Raw genomic sequence first — 26,718 nt, 5'->3', positions numbered from 1 at the left:
GCAAGGATGTCGATTAGTAGACATGCTCCTTACTGCTGATTGGCTATAAATGTGTTTTGGTAGTCGGCCCGTCTCCTTTTCCAAAGCGTTTTTCAAACATTGTGCACTCTGCCTTTAATTCGTGATCGTTACAGATAATGACACACGGTTCGGCTCGCATGCGATTCGCGGATTAATACGCAAATTAGAATAGGGTGAAAGAAGATAATTTGCATGTGTTTCAAAGGCTTGCAAAAGTTAAAACTTAAGTGATTTTAAACAATTTAACCACATTAAGGTGCTAAAGTGAGCAATTTTCTGTACGCACAGACGCACACGCCGTTGAATGTATTCGGTCCAAATCAAACGTGATTATCCTTATGCCCTTCAAAGATCAGAACTCTTGATGTGTAAACTTGAGAGGGAGTTGCGCTACTGTCTCATACAGTACTCCATTAAAATATATTTGATGGATAAAGCAATGAAAAACAACATAATTTTATGTGGAGCGACTGTTTATGCTGCAACTTCTTCCCGAAGCGCTGTTTGGAATTCATCCTCCAACTGTATGCGTGTGCGCGTGTTTAAGTGCACTCAACAAATGTGGGCATGTCAGAATTACAGTTATGCTGCTTACATAATGTAGCCTTTTTTAATGTTTGATGACAAGATAGAGACTAGAGAAAATTATGTAGACAAATTATTTAAGTTTAATGTCCTAATGATCAGCCTACTTATTTGTATGACCCACAGCTGACATGGAACGTTATTTCAGGGACGTGAACTTTATGGTTGAACCGAAAACCGGAAACGTTAAAATACTGTTTCTGTTCAGAACAAACCAATTGGGGAAAAATATGGTTCAAAGCCCTCCTTAGGAAAAGTAGTTTTCTCATTTTTGTAAGTCGCATTTGCTAAATGCTTAATTGTAATGGTAACTCCCAGCAGCAGCTCACACATTGTTGGTTGCTTGGTAACAGACTTAAGAGTTTATAGCCGAACATGATTTAGCGATTTAAAATTCTGCAACTAGAGATAAGATAAGATTTGGTGAGATAAGATGAGAATCCTAAATAAACGTAAGATTTGCTTCTGTAATATGAATTTGAAAAAAATTTAATTTAACATAACATATATCTTAAGTTAAGACCTAAGATAGAAAGTTTCTGTAATACACCCCCAGATGATTGTGTAGGTATGTGAACCCTAGTTGTACATATTAGGACCTTTTTAAAAGGTACTGCCCTAGTGACAGCTTGTTACCATTTTTCTGACCGTAGTAGTTTACAAAAATGAGAGCCATGGTTTAAATGAGTCTAAAAGGGTCTAAATGCTTTTTTCCACGTTTCTTATTTTATATGAATTCAGAATAGTTAAACAAGTGTTAGTTGTTAAAGTAAATAACTTTGCTTTTTAAGCATACTGTTATACTATTATTCACCAGTTAGAACAGATCATGGCATCTGATATGGGAAGCAGATTTGTTTTGTGTAAATCAGGGCTTTTTAGCCCTTCAGTAGATTATATTGAGTAGATCACCCTTGAATTTTATTAAAATGTGCAAGCAAAGGCATTCAAATCACAATAAAAAAGTCTTATTCCATTAAAAGGCATCTTCTGTCCTTTGCCTTCATGTCTGCCTGTAGTATGCCTTTCTTTCTGTCAAACTCCACTGTCTGTATCCCAAACCTCTATCACTTCATCACTCATTATTTCAGCAGACTTGCCAAACATCATATTGAGGGTTTCAATACCTCTTGTTTGTATTTGCAATTTCATGGAATCAAACTTAACAACAAGATAAGCTTAATCCTGATTGATTTCTGGCAAGTTAGTGAACATGAGTGAACATTATGAAAATGATATCCCTGAGTTTTGTTTAGTAGATTGTCTTTTTTTGCATTTGTGGGTGTGCGTCTGTGCGTGGGTGTGTTTTGGAGTGGAGTTTCCTAAATTAGAAGTACATGTCTGTGCTGGCCTGACACCAATGTTGCCCACCATGTTTTCTTTTGCAGAATACGGCAGTGCAGGTGAGAGGTCCAGGAGGGCGAATAAAAGAAACATCGGTAGATACACAATATCTAAATTTACTGCCAAAACTAGGCTTTGCACCCATTCCTGCACCCCTCACAGTGTCCAGGGTGATGTTAATCACCTGATGTAGAGCTTGAGCAGTGCATAGACCATGCCGAATAAAAATTAACAAACCCGGCTTCATAGAACCAGCTAAACAAAATTCCACATTAATGTGAAATCAGAGCATGACCTGTTTAGTAGGTCTATAACTTTCTCACAGGCCACAGCCACTTGCATGTATGTAAACCTTCAAAACTCATAATCTCTTTTTAGGTTTTCCTATCCTATGTGCTATTGATTTCCTCCTTTCATCTTGTAAACATCAAAGCTTTCTTCTTCATTTATTGTTTGCCACTTATGACTTAGCCTCAGTGTTTTTTCCCAGCCATAGCATTCAAGTCACATTGTTTTGTCTGAGATGGCTTGTTTGTGTTTGCAGACAAGGCTGGCTTTGGAAACAATTTCACCACAGGAGGGGATAAGTCTCTGGCACAGAGCATGGGGGCTGTAGTTGTGGGCTGTATGTTTAAGTCTCTCATCACCAGATGTGCCTCCACTACACATGAGCTTCACAGCTCTGAGAACCTGGTGAGGGTACTCAGTTTGCCAAACACTTTGGTCTGGGCTGACATTGGGCCACAGTAATACTAAATTAAGTGCTTTGTAAAGTGTGGTACAAAGAGATATTTTTTTGTCACACCTTAACACTATAACAATTTCTCTTCACATCTAAACACACATAATTTAGGGTCTGTACTGTGACATACGTCAGCTGGTTCAGTTCATTAAGGAATCTCATGGAAATGTTTTCCGGCGCGTGGCGCTCAGTGCCTTGTTGGACAGCGCTGAAAAACTCAACACCACTAAAAAGCCAGAAGACAAGGACGAGGCCAAGTCAGCCGCTGGAAAAAAGTACACCCATTTAATCTCATGTTCACCTAGCAGGGCTTTTCACACTGGAAAAAGGGAGCCCTGGGTTAATTTCAGGGTTAACCCCACTTCTAAATTACAAGTGTGAAACGATCCTTAACCTAGGGTTAACAGCGGGGTTTAGAACGAAGATAACCAAGGGTTAAGCGCAGTGTGAAAAGCCCTTATATGTCAGTATGTACACTGTCAATAACAAAGGTACAAAAGCTGTCACTAGGACAGTATTCTTTAAAAGGGTTCTTAATATGTACCATTTAGGTACAGGTTTGTACCTTTAAAGTACCACTGTGTATGTACATTTAAGGTACTAATATCCACCCTTTAGACAAAAAGGTGTACTTTTTTGAAAAGGTATTGCCCCAGTGAAAGCTTTTGTACCTTGAGTGTAGACCTCAGGGATAGTTCTCCCAAAGGTGAAAATTTTGCTTACCCATTTTGTTGTTCTACTCGCCCTTATTATTTACTTAATTCTATGCAACATTAAAGGAGATTTGTGACAATGTCAAACAGTCCCAGTTGTCACTGAAAAAGACCAACAAACAAAATTTGTCCTCTGAAAGTCTTGATTTTGGAATAACATGGGTGAGGAAAGGATTACAGAATTTTCGTTTTAGGGTGACCTATCCATTAAAATGGATTATTTTAACTAAATAAACCATATATATGCACAGATTAACTTTATGTCTTTTTCTGGGTGTCAGTGAGGAGCAGATTCCAGGTGCACTTTTAGGAAGAAAAGATTTTTGGAGAAAGGTGTTCAAGTCTCAGAGCGCCGCCAGCGATACCAGTAGCCAATCAGAACAGGACACATCAGAGTGCACCACCGCCCACTCCGGTACTACCACAGACCGACGTTCACGATCTCGCTCGAGACGGATTTCATTGCGCAAGAAGCTCAAACTGCCCATAGGTATGTTCATGAAGTCATTCTGTAAATTATTTGATTTTTACTTGAACAGTCCTTAAAATATTTGATTGTGTATGTCAAAAGACACACCCGCAGCATAAATTCACTTCTCATTCTAAAAGATTTACTTTCTCTAATGTCTTTTGACTTCAAATTCACATTTTCTTTACTAAATTCTAATTGTATTTAGTAAACTGAACAACAGTTTGACCTCAGTGAATTGGTTTAGCCCTTGGCAAATAAGACCTGTTGGTTTGGGTTCATCATGTCCTGATCCCCACATCCTTCTCTCAACTCATATCTTTCTGTCAACACTTCACTTTAGTATCAAGGCAAAACAAAGTTTACCCCTGGGTTACAAATACTTTCGTTACCATTATTGTTATTATGTGCCATACATGGGTAACAGTGGTAAAATGAAAAACTTACTGGCTAATATGAGAGTACCGTACATTCCGGACTATAAGCCGCACCGAAGTATAAGCCCCATTGTTTAAAAATGCATCATTAAGACAAAATTACATATATAAGTCACAGTGGACTATAAGTCGCGTTTATTTAGAAAATTATTTCACAAAATCCAAGCCGAAGAACAAACATTTAATCTGGAAAGGCGAGTTATTCAACTAAACAATAGCAGACAGAACAGCAGGCTGAATAGATATCTGTATGTTAAAGTAATATTATCAGTTACTTGAAACGATAAACCATAGCACACAGAACTTACCTGGAAGGTTGAATAGGCTAAATTAACTGAACAAGCCAACTAGCGTCAAGTTCGCATACTCGCCATTCCACATTACTGAATCCATTGAATTATATAAATACAGAACCAGCATATGGCGGACTCTTGCGGCTGTAGACGGTAATGATGTCTCTTGCCTCATAAATGTCAAAATTTATTCATACTGACTTACAAGGCGCACATGACTATAAGACACAGCACCAGCCAAGTTATGAAAAAAACGCGGCTTATAGACTAAAAAATACGGTATGTTAAATAGTTGCAAAAATACATGAAAATAGTTTTTTTAATTGTAAACAAATCATACTAAGTTGCAGCCATTTGGGTGAATAGACTGCTGTAGTGAAGATGTATTTTTGTAGACCAACCCGGAAGTTAGCAGGACACTAGCTTTCTTGCAAAAACAAAACAAAAAATAAGCTGTGTTTAACTAAAGTTTATGACACTTACGTTTTGTCCAACAAGTTAATCTTCATAGATGAATACGTAAGTGTAAATGCTTTTGTTAGAAATATAAAAAGTCGAATTTTTAACTTCTGGGTTAGCCTACAAAAATACAGCATCCCTGTGGCACTCTATTATTAACTCTTATATGTTTTCTGGGGTGTTGGGAATATGAATGTTATGAAAAGTCATTCCCATCTCTGTTCTTTCCTTTCTGTCACCAGCATGCCGTAGGAAAGTTCACCATCCATTCACTCTCTCGATGTTACGTATGTGTGTGTGTTTCATACTTTTACTTGTGTAGGAAGCCTTCGCTTGAAAATGATACTCATTTAAATGTATACCTCATGTTTTGTTCTTTTGTGAGTGTTTGTGTATATGCAGTATGAGTCAGTCCATCAGCATGAAACCTTCCCTTCTGCATTTCTGTCCCTTTAGTCTTTTTTGCATTTTCATTTGAAAAAAGGTATACGAATTCAAACCTGAACAGACATCAAAGTTGACAGAGTGCTAAATTGAAAATCCTTTTTATGTATTCATTGAAGGTAACTGGCTGAAGCGCTCGTCTCTTTCTGGCCTGGCTGATGGGGTGGAGGACCTGCTGGACATCAGCTCTGTGGACAGACTATCCTTTATCAGACAAAGCTCCAAGGTGAAGCCCAATCTTTGTGTTAACTCTGTGTTGTACAGTAGGTAAGCAAAAAATCTGATATAATGGAGTAAAGCTGGACAAGAACCACCCACTTAACCTGGAGGGGTGATCTAACTGATGTGAAAGGACCGATGGCAATTTGCTGTATTTTGTTATATACATGAAGTTATACAAGATAATGTATATTATACCACAATAATATGCTGGTGTAAAAAAATAATGAGTGGCACAGCTCTCGGCATAAATTGTCATCTCTAATATAACTCTATTTAAAGTATAATAGTACATTACAAAACCTGTGTCCCCTCTATACATAGAAGCTGCATTAAATCAGCTATTAAATATATCTTTATGTAATCTCAGGTCAAGTTCACCAGTGCCGTGAAGCTGTCAGAGGGTAGCGCTATTGAGTATGGGCGAGAGGAAGAGGAGAATTTCTTCAAGCGGCTCGGTAAATGGAGGTCTGGTCGGAGGAACCCGTCCAAGCTTCACCACACAGAGGAGAAAGATGGTAGAACCCTTGGGTGTCCTTCTACACCCCCCGACCGCAATTCACTCTGTGTTTGTGTGTGTGCCCGTTCGTGATGTGTCCTGTGCTTCTGGTACACTCACTGTCCTCTACCATCTTCCATACCAGCTCTCTGTGTGTTTGCTTATCTCTGTGAGAAGTTTCCACTGGAAGAGGGACTGTGGTTCTCTGACCTATGACCTGGCACCATGACCCACCTCAGCTTTGTCAGAGTTGTCGTGCTTCAAGCTCTCCACTTTCAGCTCTCCAAGTTAAAAGTTCAAAATGTGACCTGTGTAGACATTTATTTGTAAAAAATTTGTATTACAGAATGTGATCTAAGTCGCCGTTACCTTAAACATCATTAAATGTTGCAAATGTAAAGTTAAAAAGTAACATGTTGATTTGCGATAGATTTTGTGTTATTGTTCAAAGTAATGTACAAAAACAACTTTGCATGTTCATTCTATATCATCAGATACATATCTCACCAGCTAGCAGTTAAAACAGACCTGTCTAGATGTCACATATTGATATTAGACTCCCATTGCCTGCCTCTGACACAATTCTGTATCCCTCGCCTCCACCCCATCAACCAGGTTGCCATGGTTTCCAGGAGCGCATGGCTGCAAGTCAAGAAGGCATAAAGAATAAGAACATCGTGAATCTGGGTGCGATCCGACAGGGCATGAAGAGGTTTCAGTTCCTGTTAAACTGCTGTGAGCCGGGAACTATACCAGATGCTTCGATTTTAGCTGCAGCACTGGATCTGGTCAGCTTTGTTTGTTCTGATAAAAAAATAGATTTCACTGCTTGTGATGCATAGCTGCCAAAAATAAATTTGTGAGTAAAAATCTGACCCTGTGTATGAAATCCAGGCTAAAGTCTTAAAATCTAATCAAGTTTGATTTCAATCTTTGTCATATGCTTACTAAGTCAATATTAAAGATATCAATGTTAGATATTCACAGAATGGTCTTAACATTATGCAGGATAATTTTATCTAGACAACGTCTCGGTTACGGATGTAATTTTTTTTCCCTGAAGGTAGGGAACGGAGATGTCACATCAATGACAGACGAATTGAGAACTTCTTAGAGAGACCAATCAGCTTCAATTGTAACTAAAAGAGGCAATAAAATTGGCAAGCAATATTTGCATCTGCCGGCCCCGCCCTGCCAGCAGAGTGTAAATAGACGGCAGGTGCGCTGCATATTTAGCTTTTCGCTGAGGAGCCGGACATAAAAACCCCGGCTGCCTCAGCTGTGGTACAGTAACCGTGGAGAGGGAAACGTGACATTCTCTACCCTCAGGGGACGTTCCATTTCAGACGGTCACTTCGACGTCACGTCAATGACCAACGAATTGGGAATCCCTACCAAAGCGCCACAGGTGTTGCCCCCTTCAGTGCCCTGTGCAAGCCTCTTGCTATAGAGGAGCCAGGACAAGGCCTTAGTCAGAGAAGGCTGGTCACTGCTGTTCCTACCTAACCCAACCAGTGATGCTTAGATAACACTAGGAAGCGTACCCATTCCAACGGTAAGGGGAACACTGCAGAAGCCACCCCCTCCTAAAGAGGTCCTTCAGTGGAATGAACAATATGGAATAACTGTGAAGGGTTTTAAAGCATATGAAATCTCTGGGGTGGCTTCAAAGAGACTACACCACACAGAGGACTTTGCCAGGGAAAACGTGGGCTCAAGACTATACCTCGGAAAATAGACACATGGGATCCAGAGGGGTCACTATACAGTTGAAAGAAAAAGTATGTGAACCCTTTGGGTTTACTTGGATTTCTTCATAAATTGGCCATAAAATGTGTTCTGATCTTCATCTAAGTCACAACAATTGAGAAACACAGTCTGCTTAAACTAATACCGCACAAACATTATATGTTTTCATGTTTTTATTGAACACAACATGTAAACATTCATAGTGCAGGGTGGAAAAAGTATGTGAAACCCTAGGCTAATTGGAGCCAGGAGTCAGCCAACCTGGGGTCCAATCAATGTGATGAGATTGGATGTGTTGATTAAAGCTGCCCTGTCCAATAAAAAACACACACCAGTTTTGAGTTTGCTGTTCTGAAGAAGCATTGTCTGATGTGAACCATGCCTAGCACAAAGGAGCTCTCAGAAGACCTATGGTCAAGAATTGTTGACTTACATAAAGCTGAAAAGGGCTACAAAAGTGTATCTAAAAGCCTTGATGTCCATGTGTCCACGGTAAGACAGATTGTCTACAAATAGAGAAAGTTCAGCACTGTTTCTACACTCCCTAGGCGTGGTCGTCCTGTAAAGATGACTGCAAGAGCACAGCGCAGAATGCTCAATGAGGTGAAGAAGAATCCTAGAGTGTCAGCTAAAGACTTACAGAAATCTCTGGCACATGCTAACATTTTTGTTGACAAATCTACAATAAGGAAAACATTAAACAAGAATGGACTTAATAGGAGGACACCACGGAGGAACCCACTGCTATCAAAAAAAAAAATTGCAGCACGTTTGAAGTTTGCAAAAGAGCACCTGGATGTTCCACAGCACTACTGGCAAAAAATTCTGTGGACAGATGAAACCAATGAGATGTTTGGAAAGAACCCACAACGCTATGTGTGGAGAACAAAAGGCACAGCATACCAACATCAAAACCTCATCCCAAATGTGAAATGGTGGAGGGGGCATCATGGTTTGGGGCTGCTTTGCTGCCTTAGGCCCTGGACGGATTACTGTCATCGATCGAAAAATGAATTCCAAAGTTTATCAAGACACTTTTTGCAGGAAAACTTAAAACAATCTGTCCGCCAACTGAAGCTTAACAGAGGATAACAGGACAACGACCCAAAGCATAGAAGTAAATCAACAACAGAATGGCTTCAACAGAAGAAAATACGCCTTCTGGAGTGGCCCAGTCAGAGTCCTGACCTCAACCCGATTGAGATGCTGTGGCATGACCTCAAGAGAGCGATTCACACAAGACATCCCAAGTTGCTGAAATGAAACACTTTTGTAAAGAGGAATGGTCCAAAATTTCTCCTGACCATTGTGCAGGTCTGATCTCCAACTATAGGAAACGTTTGGTTGAGGTTATTGCTGCCAAAGGAGGGTCAACCAGTTATTAAACCCAAAGGTTCACATACTTTTTCTACCCTGCACTATGAATGTTTACATGTTGTGTTCAATAAAAACATAAAAACATATAATGCTTGTGCGGTATTAGTTTAAGCAGACTGTGTTTCTCTATTGTTGTGACTTAGATGAAGATCAGAACACATTTTATGACCAATTTATGAAGAAATCGAAGTAAGCCCAAAGGGTTCACATTCTTTTTCTTTCAACTGTATATGGATGCCAAGCATAGGCCGGCGCCATATGCTCCACCACGTCTGGCTGCCAAGGCATTAGAGAAAATGGTAAAGTTTGCCAAATGAAACTTCTGGCACGCCGATATGGAGGCTATAGAACCAAGCGAACGTGTTTAGTGTCGCCCAGACCACAGCTCTACAAATGTCTGTTAGCGAGGTGCCGTGTCCCAGAAGGAAGCAAAACTTTTGGTCAAGTGCGCTTACAACCTGAGAGGGCACAGCGTGCTCTGACCTTGGTAACCCAGGGCAATAGCCTCCACTATGCAGTGAAACTTCCTCTGCTTGGAGACATGCATGCAGATCCCCTAACCTTTTAATCAAAGCCAAGTAGTAAAGTTTTCATTGATAGAAACTTGAACTACACTGACTGCAAATGCTCGAAGGGGGCTTCCTGAAGTGCTTTCAGCACCAGGGACAGGTCCCAAGAGGGTATAGAGGGAGGACGAGGTGGATTTATTCTCCTCGCCCCTCTAAAGAACCTGATGACCAGGTTGTGCATACCTACCAACTTAGCTGCTATGGGATTGTAGTGGGTGGAGATTGCAGCCACATACACTTTAAGGGTGTAGGTTGTTCGGGGGTCTTCTCCATGAGGAGAACACCAGTCAACGAACAGGTTCCACTTCAAAGCATTACCTTGTCTAGTAGATGGTGCTCACGCTGAAGTGATAGTGTGTACTACCTACTTGGGAAGGCCACTTAGAACCCCCGCGTCCCATCCAGGGACCACACATGGACTTATTTGAGGTCCCTTCTCAGAAGAATCTGCCATGGAGGGGATGTCGCGAGAAGTACCTGTTCTGGGAACCAGGTTCGGTTGGGCCAGTATGGTGCTACCAGCAGAACCTGCTCATCATCCTCCATGATTTTAACACAATGTCTGTGTGAGAAGGCTCACTGGGGGAAATGCGTAATTGCGTATACAATATGTGCCAGTACATCCTCAGAATTTTGTATTGATATGCTTGCCCCTCGAATGCAAAACACAGAAACGGTCTGTGCCAGGGGAGAATCGAGACATGAAAGTATCAGGTTAATCGCTGCAAACCAATCGTGGGGACGGATGCTCTCCGTAGATGCCCAAGGTGGGATGTAAGTGTGTGTTTTGATACTGACCTGACTCTGTATTCAGACAGATGGATCATTAAGATACCCTGTTGTGTTCTTCCAATGTCCATTCCTGTCCACTGGCAAGAAAGGCGGATTAAGATGATACAGGTCTGTACTGTCTATCATTCTCCGAGCCCTCTTTAGATCTAGAGATGGAAGAAACTCTAGACTGCGTGCCGAAGAGGCCGGCCTGGGACACGGTGGAATTCAGGAAGTTGGTCTTCTCTGTGTCCTGCATAACTGCCAGGCACAGCCAGAGATGGGGTTCCTGGACTACCAAAGTGGACATTGCATGGCCCAAGGAGTCGGACTGTGAAATAACCTTGGTCTCACGGATCACCATGTACTTCGCAGCACGCAGTGCAGCCAGAACTTGCAGGGTCGTGACTACCCTTCAGCACCTGATGGACCTGCAGAAATGCAATGATGTGCAGCACAAGCTGTCAGAGGAACCAGTCGTCCAGCCTGGAAGGGGCCAGGCTCTGGTAGCAGAGACCGCTCTAGCCCGACCTCCCTGGATGCCCGGCCGAGAATAGACATCATTTCCGGGTCAGATTCTGATTGCGCCACGTCCCGAAGGTGGCAACGCATCCTTGTCGCGGAGCCAATGAACTGACATCCGGTCCCGAAGGATAGGGATGGTGCACCCGAAGGCAGCCCGGCAACTTCCCTCGACATCTCAGCTGGCTTTAATCTTGAGGAGTTATGGACCTGGGTGGGTTGTTGCCCTCACAGTAACCCTCAAGTCAGGGTGCCCCAAGCCCAAAGCAGCTTGCCCCTTAGAGGGCAGCTTTGACTGGGGCATCTGTATGGGAACTCCACCCCAGAGTCTCGACCTTAAGACTGCGACGGTCATGTCCCGCAATGAGAACCTGACGTATCCACGAACGTGTGTGCCAACCGCAAGCACATCAGGCAACGACTGTGACTGTAAAAGCAATCTTTAAAAAGACGCGAACACACCTGTGTACACAGGAGAAATGCTGTCTTTAAAAAGATGCAAAAAACCCTGTGCAGCTCTTCTAGAGGATACTACTTTTGTAGTTGTTGAGGCTCAGTACCACTGCAATGCCGTAACACCAATACTGAAGAACTCTTTCACACAAAGCAAGCAGGAGCAGAACAGATAACCACTTGGCTCTGTGAAAAGCTGGCAAGCAGATGCAAATACTGCATACCAATATTCATTGGCTCTTTCTAGTTACACTCGAAGCGTATTGGTCTCTCTAGCAAGTTCCCACTTTGTCGTTCATTGACATGACATCGAAGTGACCAACTGAAAAGGAACAGTAAATCAAAAAAATTACTTTAGCTGGATTTTCAGACTCTGTCACAAATTATTCTCAACAGCTCAAACTCACAAGCTTTAACCCTTATTCATATTTATTTTTATTTGTTATTTCAATTTATTTCAACACCTACATTTTTCTTTAAAAAATGATTTTACCAGGAAGCCCCCGTGGTGGCAAGGGCCTCACTTTTCCTGGAGTGTGCCCGTTTCATTCATCGCTGTAACCGTGGTAACTGGCCAGAGTGGATGAAAGGTCACCATGTGAACATCACTAAGAGAGGGCTCTCCAGAGGGCGATCACCTATAGCTGGAAATAAAAGGAACACCAAGCTCCAGTGGAATGCTGCCAAACATTTTTACCAGTGGGGAGATGTGAGTCACACAGCACTGACACATATGGAGATTTTGTCTCTCTTGAACTAGAAAACATTGTTAGTAATTCACTCTGGTATTTGCCCGTTTCTAATGTATGTATCCTCCCAAAGGCAATAGGTACTCGCCTGAGTGAAATTTGCCACTCAGACAGTGAGAGTCCAGCCAACATCTTGGGTTTTATCTATGATGAAGAAAGCAAAAGGCGAGCGAGAAAGGAGGATGAGGATGAAGATTATCTGGATGACAGTAAGAGTGAAAATGTCAAATTTCCACCCACAATTATTCGCTAAATGCCTGTTGGATATGGCAAACAGAATTCAAAACACAAAGCCAGCGATAATCTGATCAGGCAGGTTTATCATATACTGTAGTCATGTGATGTAGTCTACATATTTTGCAGTATTTTTTAAGTCTTTGTATCATTTTGGTGTACCGTAATATATTTCTTATATATCATACACTTAAAAATGAATTCATGACTTGATATGTCAATCAAATGGCTCTTCCAAGTGGGCGGTCCTGGGCAGCTTAACTTACAAAAAGCTTTGTAACAATCAAAATTCTGGTTTTGACAGACACCGTCAACCCCACAAAGTGTGGCTGTCCCTTTGCTCTGAAGATGTCTGCTTGTCAGCTGCTTTTGGAGATCACCACTTTCCTTCGAGAGACCTTTCCCTGTCTCCCGAGACCTCGCACAGAGCCACTAGTGGTCAGTTTCAGTACTGCCTCATTTTACATCAAAATGATTAAGTGACATGAATATGTGTTTGAGTCTATATGGCCGATAATTGAATGTATAGTGGTAAGGCCTTAATATAACAGGCTGGTTGTTCGTCTCCTGTAGGATTTAGAAAGCTGTCGTTTGCGTCTGGATCCTGAGCTAGGTCGTCACCGCTACGAAAGGAAGATCAGCTTTGCAGGAATACTGGATGATGAAGACGGACACGATTCTCTGAACAGCAGCAGCCACACGCTCAAGTCTGACACTGGCTGTGAAGAGAAGAAATCTTCACAGGAGCCTCTGGGTATGACAGAACAGAAATAATCACCTTAATGTATATATTTGTTAAAGGCTAACGTGTAATTCATCGTTTGATTTTGTGTATTTTTCTTTTATGTCTTCGCTTTCTTTTCAGCTCCAATTAGGAAGATGCGTATTGGGGGCTCTCGGCTACTACAGATAAAAGGAGCAAGAAGTTTCCGTGTAAAGAAAGGAGGCTCTTTGTCGTCAATCCGTCGTGCTGGGAGTCTGAAAAGCACTAAAATGTCCAGACAAGACTCTGAGTCTGAAATTGATGCAGAATCAGAACGGCTGCTCTCTCAGAGTAGAGACACTGTCACTGATATAGGTCAGTATGTAGTATGTACTGTAGGCCAGGAGAGGTTTTGCAATTTGCCTCTAACATTTGTGTATGCGGACGAGTCAAATAAACTATGCTTAACAAGGCTATGCGTTCGATTATACTCGAGGTTTTAGTCAAATACTAAACATAAAGAATAGCCTATAGCTGACTGATATTTTTGTTGCATAGTAATGTACTTAAAAATATGATTTTAACATTTGTTGTTAGGTGATATTGTGTTATTAAAGCAATAAGGCAGTCAACTCTGTGCTATATCGTAAAAATAGTTGTGCATTTGCGCCATGTCTTTATTGATCATATTGCATGATCTTTTGCTTTTAAATACATATTAACCAGTCAACACAACACACAAGTAGCATTTACTTTGGTGTGTTTAGGGAGCCCTTGGAGTGCTAGCGAGCCAAGCATTGAACCTGAAGGTCCTGGCAGCACAGGGGGTGTTGAAGACAATTACCATCGCAACATGTCATGGCTGCATGTAAGAGGAATTTATCTTTCTCCATTGTGTCTGATTTAAACCTTTGGGGTTTTGTTTAAATCATCCTTTTTTTTCATATTCCAGATCATGATTCTGCTGTGTAACCAGCAGAGTTTCATCTGCACTCATGTAGATTTCTGCCACCCTCGTTGCTGTCAGCACCACAGCCGTTCCTGTGCTCGGCTCGTCCGTGCTATCAAACTCCTCTATGGTGAGACGGTGGACAGCATGAAAGACAGCAGCACCACCAGCAGCATCAGTGGCCGTGCTAAGAAAAGCAAAGAGGTGGTTAAATGATATTCAATGTTTTTGTGGTGTAGACAAAAACAAGGGAGCTGTGATCAATACTCTAGCAGGGTGCTCTACCAATTACTGGTTAATGTAAAATAATTTTTTCACTCTGAATATATTTTAGAAAAAGTAACGTGTTCCCTGATGCTTCTCCCGATCCACCAAGAGGTCCTTAAACTCAAGGACCCATGACCTTGCTGAGCCTGCATGTATAACATATGTATCAAAGTATGTTTATTTTTTCTGACCTTCAGTGTTCAGACAAATCTTGCCTTCGGACCCCGTGCATGAAACGACGACCCACTGACAGCAATGCTGAGGGAAAAAAAGACACTGGCATGCTGAAGTACATCCGTACCCAGGTACACTGAAAACAGTAAACATGTGCAGTTGCTGCTTTAAGGCAGTGGTTCTCAAAATGTTCAGATTGTGCCCCCCTTGTGTGGGGTCCAACCCCTTTTGGACATAAATTTGGACTCAAACTTACAATTTTATTTAAACTAAATTAAGTAAATTATACTGTAGTTATGTTGTTTGGTGTCTGTAGTTATTAAAGTGGTGTTTTAAGTTTGATTGCATACAATTTGATAAATTCATATATTTTATAAATTGCAATGTAAAACTGAGGCTCCAGAAGGCCAGAGCCCAAAGTTTGCAAGCTTTTAAAACCTGATTACAACTACAAAAACAAATTTTGCTGTTGTTACCTAATATACACTCACCTAAAGGATTATTAGGAACACCTGTTCAATTTCTCATTAATGCAATTATCTAATCAACCAATCACATGGCAGTTGCTTCAATGCATTTAGGGGTGTGGTCCTGGTCAAGACAATTTCCTGAACTCCAAACTATATGTCAGAATGGAAAAGAAAGATGATTTAAGCAATTTTGAGCGTGGCATGGTTGTTGGTGCCAGACGGGCCGGTCTGAGTATTTCACAATCTGCTCAGTTACTGGAATTTTCACGCACAACCATTTCTAGGGTTTACAAAGAATGGTGTGAAAAGGAAAAAAACATCCAGTATGCGGCAGTCCTGTGGGCGAAAATGCCTTTTTGATGCTAGAGGTCAGAGGAGAATGGGCCGACTGATTCAAGCTGATAGAAGAGCAACTTTGCCTGAAGTAACCAATTGTTACAATCGAGGTATGCAGCAAAGTATTTGTGAAGCCACAAAACGCACAACCTTGAGGCGGATGGGCTACAACAGCAGGAGACCCCACCGGGTACCACTCAACTCCACTACAAATAGGAAAAAGAAGATACAATTTGGACGAGCTCACCAAAATTGGACAGTTGAAGACTGGAAAAGTTTTGCCTGGTCTGATGAGTCTCGATTTCTGTTGAGAAATTCAGAGGGTAGAGTCAGAATTTGGCGTAACAGAATGAGAACATGGATCCATCATGTCTTGTACCACTGTGCAGGCTGGTGGTGGTGGTGGTGTAATGGTGTGGGGGATGTTTTCTTGGCACACTTTAGGCCCCTTAGTGCCCATTGTGCATTGTTTAAATGCCACGACTTAACTAAGCATTGTTTCTAACAATGTCCATTTCTTTATGACCATCATGTATCCATCCTCTGATGGCTACTTCCAGCAGGATAATGTCACAAAGCTTAAATACTTTCAAACTGGTTTCTTGAACATGACAATGAGTTCACTGTACTAAAATGGCCCCCACAGTCACCAGATCTCAACCCAATAGAGCATCTTTGGGATGTGGGATATTAAAACCTTTAATTAAAAGTAATTTTCTTTCAGTCATGAAAGTAAAATTAGCAGGCTTTTATTTGCTGTTAATGTATGGACAGCCTACATGACAAGTGTAATCGCAAATTGTAATTTACAAATATTCAAGAAAGGTTTGTACTCCAAAATTACTTTATTTGTAACAAACAGTAGATAAAGAATTTACAAACGTGTGGAGATCTGATCTTTCAGCACTCGGACAGCGCCGTGAGTGTTTTGAAAATAATTACTTACAAAAGGTTCTCATCCCAGCATATCCACAGGTACAAAGTCATCATATACAATAAATCTGTGGGGTAGCTTTAAAAAAACATTTAAAAATAGATGCAATATTTGCATTTGTTTAAAGCTAAACATCTAATTACTTACCAGGCCACAGGTGAAGCAGCTCTTTACGCCTTCTAACGTCTCATAATCTGTCCTTTTTATGTCCAAGAGGCTCAATAATAATCTTTTAAATTTTAATCCTTTAATTGTTCATATAAAAAATGTGTGTATGGTGCTGCACATCCATGTGTGGGATAGGCAAAGGCACGTTGTCGTCCTGTTTATAGGCGCATATTACTGACGCGCTCATTAAATAACAAAAACAATATTGCGCCATTGACTTTAGACTTTAGTTGCCTCAAAATAGCAACGAACTAACAATGCACCTGAACACTTTTCAGACCAGATTGCCCATGGGTGCAAAATTGGGCGCAAAAGCATTTGCAATTTAAACAACGTGGCACTAAACGTGAAAATGATAATTGCACCAGGTTCAAACCAGCAAAAGACACTTGAGTCGCGTATTGTGCTGCATTGCGGCAGGTGAATGATAGGGCCCAGGGTGTCCGTTTGACTTAAGCAGTGGAAACAGGAAAAGTCACCACTATGTCAACACGGAAAGCTGGCACATGCTCTCACTGAGATTTTTATGCTGAAGAAAATCATGGCATACATTACAGTCAGTTCTGTTTTTAGAAGAGACAGATCGAAAAGTGTTAGTGGTGGTTCACATTTCGCGTCTAAAACCATGCGGAAAACGCGACCGTCGGTTGGTTCTTGTCACATGACCTGCAGTGCGCTTGCGGCATTCTAAAAAGTTGGAATATTTTTTTCTCAATGCGCCTGGAAAAAAGTGTGTGTCGCGACTGCGTCGCTTCCATTATGAGCGCGCATACTGTGCCTCTACATTTAAAATAACGAACTTGAGCATGCAAAAGACGCGAAATGTGAATTGCCCCTTAAGCTGGAGAACGCTGTATGCTGGAATTTTTTCCAGTATGTTTGAAACTGCTGGGGTTCAATCCAATCAAATGACATGTAAATGCTGACGTCATTGTAAGCCTGCTAGATAGCCCTGGTGACACCAACTCAAAATATGATTTCTTATGATTTCGTTGCCATTTATCTTGAGCTTAAGGCACTCGCACTGTTCCTTCTGAAGACCTAGGCAGATTTCTTTGATCCTGACAAAACATTGTGTATAAGATAGTAAGATAATAAACATTGTAGGCTATTATGGGATTCATTTAATACACATTCATAGAAAAATTAACACTGGCCTGAATGGCTGTGATTTGTGGTTGATTGTATCACACCATGTTCCATTTTCACATTTTAACCAGATACAGTGGAATGCTATGTGGAATGCTGGTTAGAACACAATCTAAACAAAGACATAAATGACATAAAAGACTTTGTTAGGTTTTTTATTATGTTTTATTTATGTTTTCTTATTCACTAGGTAATGAGCCTGTCTCCAGCCCCTCTCTCCTTGCTAACAAAAGCAGCATCTATTTTGACTGAGGACATGTATGGAGACATTTTGCCTGCAGCCTGGGAGCTGCTGCTGAGTGTCGATGAGCATATGGCTGCAGCTGCAGGTTTGTCTAGGTCATTTATTTCCGCGTGTCTGGGGATTCTAGTCAACGAGTCATTAATTAGTTTGGCCTTTGAAATGTGTTTCATTATTGCAGCTAAGCAACACATTTTACTCCCAGCTTGTGAAACCTATATTTCATGTGCTAATGCTATGATGACAGTGGCTCTGTGCCAAATCCTAACCAGGGTCTTTTAAATTATAACACATGCATCTTTTACAGACAAGTAGGGTTGCCAACTTTGTCATTCTGAAATAGAGAACAAAAGGTGGCCTGCTGCAGCAGTGCAGGGGTATGGTTTTGTATGAATATACAGTGTATTATTTTAAGCCATTTAAGCCAAAACAATAGCTCTCACCGCCCTGGCTGCCCTGCCAATGACGCTATAGCTCTTCCAATTGGTTGCCGCCAAACCGTGTCATCGCCGGGTGTGCCTCATATGTCTTGAAAAGTGAAGCCTCTGGCCTTTTTATTGCCCCCTGGTGGCTGGCTGCGGTACAAGTCATAAACCCCACCCTCTCCATTCAAACGAATGGGACTCTGCTCTAAATAAAAAAAAGATTTACACTTCCAATAAAATTTTCAGAAAAATGGTTTTAGACCTTTAAGGTAGTTGTTATCACGGTGATATATGTTCAGTTGTTCAGTAATTTGGTGCTATATAAACGGGCTGTGACGTTATGATTGGCGTGGTTGAATTGGGCGCGCAAGTGTTTGGGCAGATGTTTGATACTGCGGCTCCGCCTCTGGCTCCACGGAAGACTCCTTCTCTGTGCATGCTGGCTCCAAACTGACGTTTTTACGTAACATGGCGGCGACCATGGTCGGACATTTTTTTTAAATTGAGCTGATTTTTTATGATATCAAAGTACTGCAAGTAGCAGTCTCCTCTGTATGATTTTTCAAATTGCACTTGCAGGATTTTGATGCCGTCTGTCTCTCGGTTTTTGTGGCACCACATGAAGTTGAACAAGCCTGTAGTATCAGTCACTGGTAAGATCAGCATAGCAGTCAAAAAATGGGTTTTGGGAGGTCGGGACAAATCAATTAAGCCCAAAATTCTGGACGTCATGGCTAATACGGGACAGTTGGCAACCCTACAGGCAAGGTTATCCCAGAATGCATTGCAGTTAGACTTCAGTGACTTACTGTAGGTTCCATTTTGGTTAACATGCCCTTAAAGGTTAAATGATGAGACAGCTAACAGAGTTTAAAATGAGCTAGTGTATGCTTATCAATTCAACTTTCTCATATGACTTCTCTCTTTTTCTCTCTTTACGAATACCGCCATGCTAACACATACACAAACGCTCACATATTTGCAAACACACACACATACACAGCTGCCATGTTCCTGCTCTGTGCCGTGAAGGTGCCTGATGCAGTAACCGAAATGATGATGGCAGAGTTTCAGCACCAGGAAGCAGGTCAGAGGATCAACTCCATTCTGAAATTTTACACTGTATGGAGGTTTCGGTACCAGGTCTGGCCACGCATGGAGGAAGGAGCTCAGCAGATTTTTAAGGTATTACTACTTATGGAGAAACACTTTACAACTACAAACGGAATACACCCAGTGTTGCAGACGCAAATGCAGAAGACTTTATGCTAATCTGATGTAAACAATGCTAAAGTCTGCTTGTTTACTTTACATTTCTATAAAGATTGTCATTTAATATGATTTTGTTATTAATCTTTTTGTGCATGTTCTTTCATAGATCCCTCCACCCAGCATTAATTTCACGCTGCCATCTCCTATTCTGGGCATGCCATGTGTGCCCATATTTGACCCTCCGTGGGTTCCTGTTAATGCTGGCACTGTTCCTGACGCAATCAGTGAAGATCAATCTGTAAGTTTAAGCCCACTGCACCAAAACTTTCATTGCATAAGGTATAACGGTTATGGACAGCATTTGCAAAAAAAGAAAAACAAAAGAGATTTCGACATTTTTATGAAGCTATTCATTTTTATTCTATGAATGGTAATAATGTGATTTAAAGAAATTCGAAATGCAATATAATGCATTCATAAAGTCTTACAACACGCCTTAACTCATTCCCCACCAGCCTTTTTAAAAAAAAGTTGCCCACCAGCATTTTTTGTGATGTTCATTTGTTCTCTTTTTATAACCTCTTAACTCTTTCCCCGCTATTGACGAGATAACTCGTCAATTAAGAGATAACACTTCCCTGCCAATGACGAGAATTTCCGGCTTTTCGCAATACCGCTATTATCCACCAGGTGCGTACATTCCGCAACTTATACAATCCGGAAGTAGCAACTCGCGTGAAAAAGAAAGAACTCAGTGTATGTTTTAAAGATCGCTCTGCATCTCTATCAAAAGTCCTTCACAAAAAATTAAATTATATCAGCTTTTTGCTCAAAATTGTTTGTTTTTGAAGAAACCTACCCATATTTGAGAGGTGATAAAAAGAGATTTATTAAAGGTAGGATGAAACTTTTTTTGTTTTTTTTTAAAGCAGAGGGCCTGTTCTTTCATTTGATATATTGTTTGTTTATATATTTAAAGAAGAACATTTTCTGGAAGGCATTAAACTTTTGTGAAAATCATAAAAATGGTGGCACTGACTGGCAACTTTTTTTAAAAACGCTGGAAGGGATAGAGTTAAATAGGGTAGGTTTCTTTAAAAATAAAATTTTTTTGCAAAAAAAAATGAAATAATTGCTTTTTTGTAAAGGAATTTTGTTAGAGATCAGATTCAGAATGGTTATCAAAACATACACAGAGTTTTAAATGTTAAAAATTTGTTTTTGCTTCAGTTTTTTTTTTTTATAAATTTGATAATAACGGAATTACAGATTACTGTAAAAACTTGTCAGGAAAGCGTCATTGGCAGGGAAATGTTTCTCTTAATTGACGAAATAACTCGTCAATGACAGGGAAAGAATTAAATGTTTTGCATGTTCTCAAAAGTATAACCATAGTAACCAGTGTTGCTTGTACATACACCTTTTTTGAGATATGATGTATTATAGTTCTCATAATTTTAGCCAGGTTATTTAACCATAAGTGATTTTGCTTCATAATAAAAACTGTCTGTAAATAATCATATTTTTCACAATTTTTGTCTGTAAGAAAAATGGTCACGTCTGTCTTATTAGTCTTAAAACCAGTTGTGAGTATGGGGCATTTTTTGAAAGTGAAAGAAAGTGAAAAGCATGCAACGCATACTCAAAATGTGACCTTTGCATTTAACCCATCCTAGTGAGTAGTGAACACACACACTGCAAGTTGTGAAGTTTTATTCATACTGTGAATAGATTAAATACAGGAAGCAAGCAAAGTGTGCTCCCTTTAATATAATCACTATAGCTGTCAATCTGATGCAGCGCGACCGGCAGTGCTTAAAGGGGCAAATCGCGCAGAAGCCTTTAACAATCTGCAGACAGAGCATGAACACAATCATGGCACTATCTGGAAACATCTGCCTATCACTGTGTGCCGGATTGAGTTGAAATAATCTTGGCTATTGGACCCGCAGCCCACCCGCGCTTACCGCACGTCTGACCGGCAACCTCACCCGACATGTAAATAATATTCCACCCGTTACATTATATATTAGCGGGTCACCCATCCCACGTGCAGGACTGTATCAGTGTATTGTTGGACTGAGATTACTTTTATGATATTCAAGCCTTTTAGAGAGATGAGCTAAAGTGGAATTGGAGTGGAGTGGAATTTGTGTCAAGGCAGACTATACATTCTTACATATGATAAAAACATGCAAGTAGAAAAAAAATGTGTAAAAAATATTACACTGATTCATTGCTTATATTAATGCTGTCCTTGCTGAGGGGAGTCGGCCACCATAATGATTGTAGTTAATCTATTGGAGGGGGGAATTCTACTGACTAATTCCAGGCAAATGTGGGACCAAGGACATTTAGGGATGGCTGAGGACAGAGCAATCCCAAGAGGGTGGTCTTTTTCTATTACAGACAGAACAGGAGTTGATGAACAGGATAATATTTATGACTATGGAAACTGTCATTTGCTAGCATTGGCAAACAGGGTACTTCAGACACCTGGATGACACTTTATCTTAGAGGATTGACCTCACTGAAGGATTGATGAATGGGCAGACTGGGGTGTTACAGCGGGCTATTTTAACCTAGTTCTCAATGTTCCACTGAACATTCATCAAAACTGATGGCATTAGACACCTTGCTGGAAGGACGGTCTCCAGGTATTTGTAATTTATACCATATTTATACCAACTGAGTAGAAACAGTGTTTGGCTTGATACTTTTAGGCACAGGGCGATACAAGGAATATAACTGTAAATGGCTGAAAACCAGTGGGGGATTGACAGATTTGGTTATATTTAATGTTTTTGTAGTAAAATTAATATATTATTAATTATTGATATACTGTTGCCATTAGCCACTCATCAGTTCTTTCTTTGCTCTTCCACATCTCTGTAATTTCAGAAATCCTTTTCGGCCCGTGCAGTGTCTCGGTCCCACCAGCGGGCAGAACACATCCTGAAGAACATGCAGCAAGAGGAAGAAAAGAGGAGGCTCGGTCGTGAGGCCAGCATCATCACGGCCATCCCTATCTCTCAAGAGGCCTGCTATGAGCCCACATGTAGTCCCCCACCGGAGCAGGAGGAGGAGGGTGTGTTATTTCTTTGCTATGATTATCTAGTTTTAAAGGGTTATATAAATAAATTGTCCTTTGATATCAAAGGCTTTATTGTAACTAACTACATATTATAGATGGAAAGGAGGGCAAATGGAAACTTGTGCTTAAGTCATCCCTTGTCTCAGAAATTTCTCCTTAGAAATAGATGGAGAAATCTCACAGATGTCTCCATTAGAGTTTCAGAAAAAATCTTAACAATCTCTGCAATCTAAGGTCAATTTTATTAGTCAATAATAATAACAATTGTAACACTTTACAATAAGGTTGTAGGTGTTAAAATTAGTTCATGGATTAGCTAACTTGAACAATGCCAGTTCTTGTACAGCATTTATTTATCTTGGTTCATGCTAATTTCAGCAATTACATTATTAACTGCATGATGTTATTTCACGGCTCTAAAAAATGCTAGATTCTGATTGGCTAGACATGACATTCCAAGGTTCGTTTTTTTCTTCTAAAATTAAGACTAAGTTGATAATTAAATGAAACACAACTAAAAACTCTTGAACAACATCGAATCTCATGACCATGAATAAGCATCCTTTGAGCAATAAAACTTTCCTTTGGGTTACAACGTTGGACAGGTCAGTACATTTAAAAACATGAACACATGACTTTAAAATGCATTCTAATCGCATGAAGGTGTTTATAATTAAGAGTCTTAATAGCAGAACACCTGCAAAAATCCTTTTCATTCTAAGGGTCAACAAGAGATTGCAAAAATAAATGTACTATTTGTTTTTGAAGCAAGAACAAAAATGCATATTAAAGCAATTCCAGTTAAAGGACAAGTTCGGTATTTTACACTTAAAGCCCTGTTTTGAGAATGTTTATGATGAAATAGAACGGTTTTGACTGAAATTTGGACATATGATGCTGGCCCGAGAATTTTCGGGTGTTTCTTGTATCACCCTCCACCTCTACAATGGCTGCATAGGTGCACTGGAACAATCCTTTCTAAAATGCATTAAACTTTCGTTTACAAAGACGTGAAACTCACCGAGTGGTCAGGGGTGTTCACTGATATTCTCACACAAATATCCCTGAAAATGATGCTTTCCAACAGGTTTTATTGTAATTTTTGTCCAACTCCATTGACTTGTATTAGATGTGCTGTGAGGTACGGTATTACTCCGCCGCCGGGAACGGAAATGGTATTGTTTGTATTCTTGCAATTGGCAAAGGCGGATTATCGGCACCAACTGGGCTGGAGTGTCTATTATTCAAGCTCTCAACGGAAGAATGTTCGGGTGTCAGGCGTTTGGAAAAATAGGTCCACAAGTTAACAACGAATGGCAAAACACCTGTTGGAAAGCATCTTTTGCAGCGATTTTTGTGTGAGCATATCAGTGAACACCCCTGAGCACTTGGTGAGTTTCACGTCTTTGTAAACTAAAGTTTAATGCATTATAGGAAGGATTGTTCCTGTGCACCTATGGACCCATTGTGGAGGTGGGAGGTGAAACAACAAACACGCGATAATTCTCGAGGCAGCCGCATATGTCGAAATTTCGGTAAAACCGTTCTATTTCATCAAAAACAATCTGAAAACAGGGCTTTAAGTGTAAAATACCGAACTTGTCCTTTAATGTATTTTAACGATTTGTTTCATTTTTTCTATGTTTATTTCTTCTAAAATGAAGACTAAGTTGATAATTAAATGAAACATAACTGAGAACCCCCGAACAACATCGAATCTCATGAGCCATGAATAAGCAACCTTTGATCAATAAAACTTTCCTTTGGGTTGCACCATAAAAAAAAATTATAAGCAAGCTTAAAAACTTGATAACTTTGGACAGGTCAATACATTTAAAAACAATGCATTCTTATCGTATAGAGGTGTTTATAAATAAGAGTCGTAAAAGCAGAACACTTGCAAAAATAGTCCTTTTCATTCTAAGGTTCAACAAGAGATTGCAAAATTGTTATAAAAGATAAATGTACTATTTGTCTCTGAAACAAAAAAAGCATATTAAAGTAAACTTTTTGGAGCATTTCCAGTTAAGCAGGGGCATTTTTAGAACACACTCATAGAAATAAGTTAATATGTGACCCTGGGCCGCAATAGCCAACAATACATTGTATGGGTCAAAAATATTGGTTGTTTTTTATGCGAAAAATCATTAGGATATTACACTGTACAAAGTGAAAAGTTGGCTTTACTTAAGTTACTTCAGTTGGTAACACCTAAAAAATGTGAATTTATTCAACTTAAAATGTTCACCTAAAGTAAAACTAATGTGAAATGAAAGAAACATACATTTTTTTAGGTGTTATAAATTGAAGTACTTTTTTAAGTTGATCCAACTTTTTACAGTGTAAGTAAAGATCATGTTTTATAAAGATATTTTGTAAATTTCCTACTGTAAAAATATAAAAACATTAATATGTGCTGCCATTTGGACAACTTTAAAGGCAAATCTCAATATTTAGATTTTTGCAACCTCAGATTCCAGACTTTCAAATAGTCAAATATATAGTCCTATACTAACAAACATACATCAATGAAAAGCTTATTTATTCCGCTTTCATATGATGTATACATCTTAATTAAAACAAAATCATCATGATTAGTTTTGTGGGTCTGGGTCACATATGTGGTTTACTCCTTTTTTCTTTAGAAGATGTGGTGAACCTGACGTCACGTCGCCTGTCCGTCAGCCCTTCCTGTGCTTCCAGTAACTCCCACAGAAACTACTCCTTCCGCAGAGGCTCTGTGTGGTCCGTGCGGTCTGTGGTCAGTGCGGAGGGTAAGCCCGATTCAAAATTGAAATCTACTTTAAAAACATGTTTAACTTGAAAATGACAGTTGTATTTTATGTCACAATTGTGTATATGCATGTATGTATCTGTGATTGCAAAATAAAATAAAAATTGGTATATGTTCTTTTAAGACGATGAGAACACAACTGAACTTACACCAACACATCACATGCTGCAGCCGCCACAGGCTGTCTTTCCACCATGCATCTGTGCTGCTGTGTTGCCCATTGTGCACCTGATGGAAGATGTAGATGTTCGCGAGGATGGAGCTGCAGGTGAAAACCACACAAGCACCTTTCAACCTTTTTGTCCACAGTTACATACTTTTTTTTACAACTAATGCTAACTCTTTTTGTTCCCACAGTATGTGCTGTTGCTCAGCAGGTTCTGTGGAACTGTCTGATTGAAGATCCAGCATTGGTTCTTAGACACTTCCTAGAGAAACTCACAGTCAGCAATAGACAGGTAAGAATATGAAAGGTGCGTTCACACCGCCAGCGACTTTTTTACTGTGTGTCATAAGTGTCTTTTCATTCAGTTATTAGGATGCGTTTTTAATTCTGGTTGTCCTAGTCATGGTAAAAGTCACTGCTGCTGGATGTTGTTTTAGGTTGACATAAAATCTTAGCTTCAAACTGAAAAAAGAAAAAGTATGTGAACCCCTGGAAAAAAATGGTTTCTTTTGTTTCTTTTTTGAAAACACCCATTAAACATTCACAGTGTTGGAGGAAAATGTAAGTTAACCCATAGACTAAGTCCTTTAATAAAAGCAGATTTTTGTCAAAAATAAAATGAGTTTAAAGGTGTGGTTTAGTGATACTTTGATTGATAAAAATACACTTAAACTTTTTAAGATTACTGTCCTTAAGAACCATACCTCGCAAGAAGGAGCTCTCAAAAGATTTCTGATTAAGAGTTGAAAAGGAATACAAAACAATCCCAAAATGTTCAGACATCCATCAGTCGACTGTTAGACAAATTGTCTTGAAATGCAGACAGTTTTATACTGTAGCTACCCTTCCTAGACGTGGGCGCACAGCCAAAATGACTCCTAAGGCACAATGCAGAACAGAGTCCTGCACGGGTCCATTTTTGGAGACCCGTGTCCGTCCGTACCCGCAAAGTTCAGCACCAGATCCGACCCCTCACCCGTGATAATA

At 40.1% G+C, this 26,718-nt stretch overlaps 1 protein-coding gene across 1 annotated transcript in view; it reads left to right on the top strand.

The window, feature by feature from the left end:
* Positions 1–26,718, top strand: part of unc80 (unc-80 homolog (C. elegans)) — a 72,760-nt gene that overhangs the window by 18,008 nt on the left and 28,034 nt on the right. Inside the window, exons 16-37 of the mRNA XM_073870887.1 lie at positions 1,995–2,045; positions 2,495–2,643; positions 2,804–2,967; positions 3,687–3,895; positions 5,627–5,733; positions 6,097–6,244; positions 6,841–7,013; positions 12,163–12,375; positions 12,489–12,624; positions 12,954–13,087; positions 13,223–13,403; positions 13,515–13,727; positions 14,120–14,220; positions 14,305–14,505; positions 14,766–14,873; positions 17,990–18,128; positions 19,469–19,650; positions 19,844–19,975; positions 22,579–22,765; positions 25,417–25,545; positions 25,690–25,833; positions 25,923–26,023. Coding sequence (XP_073726988.1) covers positions 1,995–2,045; positions 2,495–2,643; positions 2,804–2,967; positions 3,687–3,895; positions 5,627–5,733; positions 6,097–6,244; positions 6,841–7,013; positions 12,163–12,375; positions 12,489–12,624; positions 12,954–13,087; positions 13,223–13,403; positions 13,515–13,727; positions 14,120–14,220; positions 14,305–14,505; positions 14,766–14,873; positions 17,990–18,128; positions 19,469–19,650; positions 19,844–19,975; positions 22,579–22,765; positions 25,417–25,545; positions 25,690–25,833; positions 25,923–26,023 — 3,302 coding nt within the window. The remainder of the gene's footprint in view (positions 1–1,994; positions 2,046–2,494; positions 2,644–2,803; positions 2,968–3,686; positions 3,896–5,626; positions 5,734–6,096; positions 6,245–6,840; positions 7,014–12,162; positions 12,376–12,488; positions 12,625–12,953; positions 13,088–13,222; positions 13,404–13,514; positions 13,728–14,119; positions 14,221–14,304; positions 14,506–14,765; positions 14,874–17,989; positions 18,129–19,468; positions 19,651–19,843; positions 19,976–22,578; positions 22,766–25,416; positions 25,546–25,689; positions 25,834–25,922; positions 26,024–26,718) is intronic.

This window comes from Misgurnus anguillicaudatus, chromosome 8, assembly GCF_027580225.2.
Source record: "Misgurnus anguillicaudatus chromosome 8, ASM2758022v2, whole genome shotgun sequence".
Lineage (NCBI taxonomy): Eukaryota > Metazoa > Chordata > Actinopteri > Cypriniformes > Cobitidae > Misgurnus > Misgurnus anguillicaudatus.
This window is presented reverse-complemented; position numbering and strand designations above follow the sequence as displayed.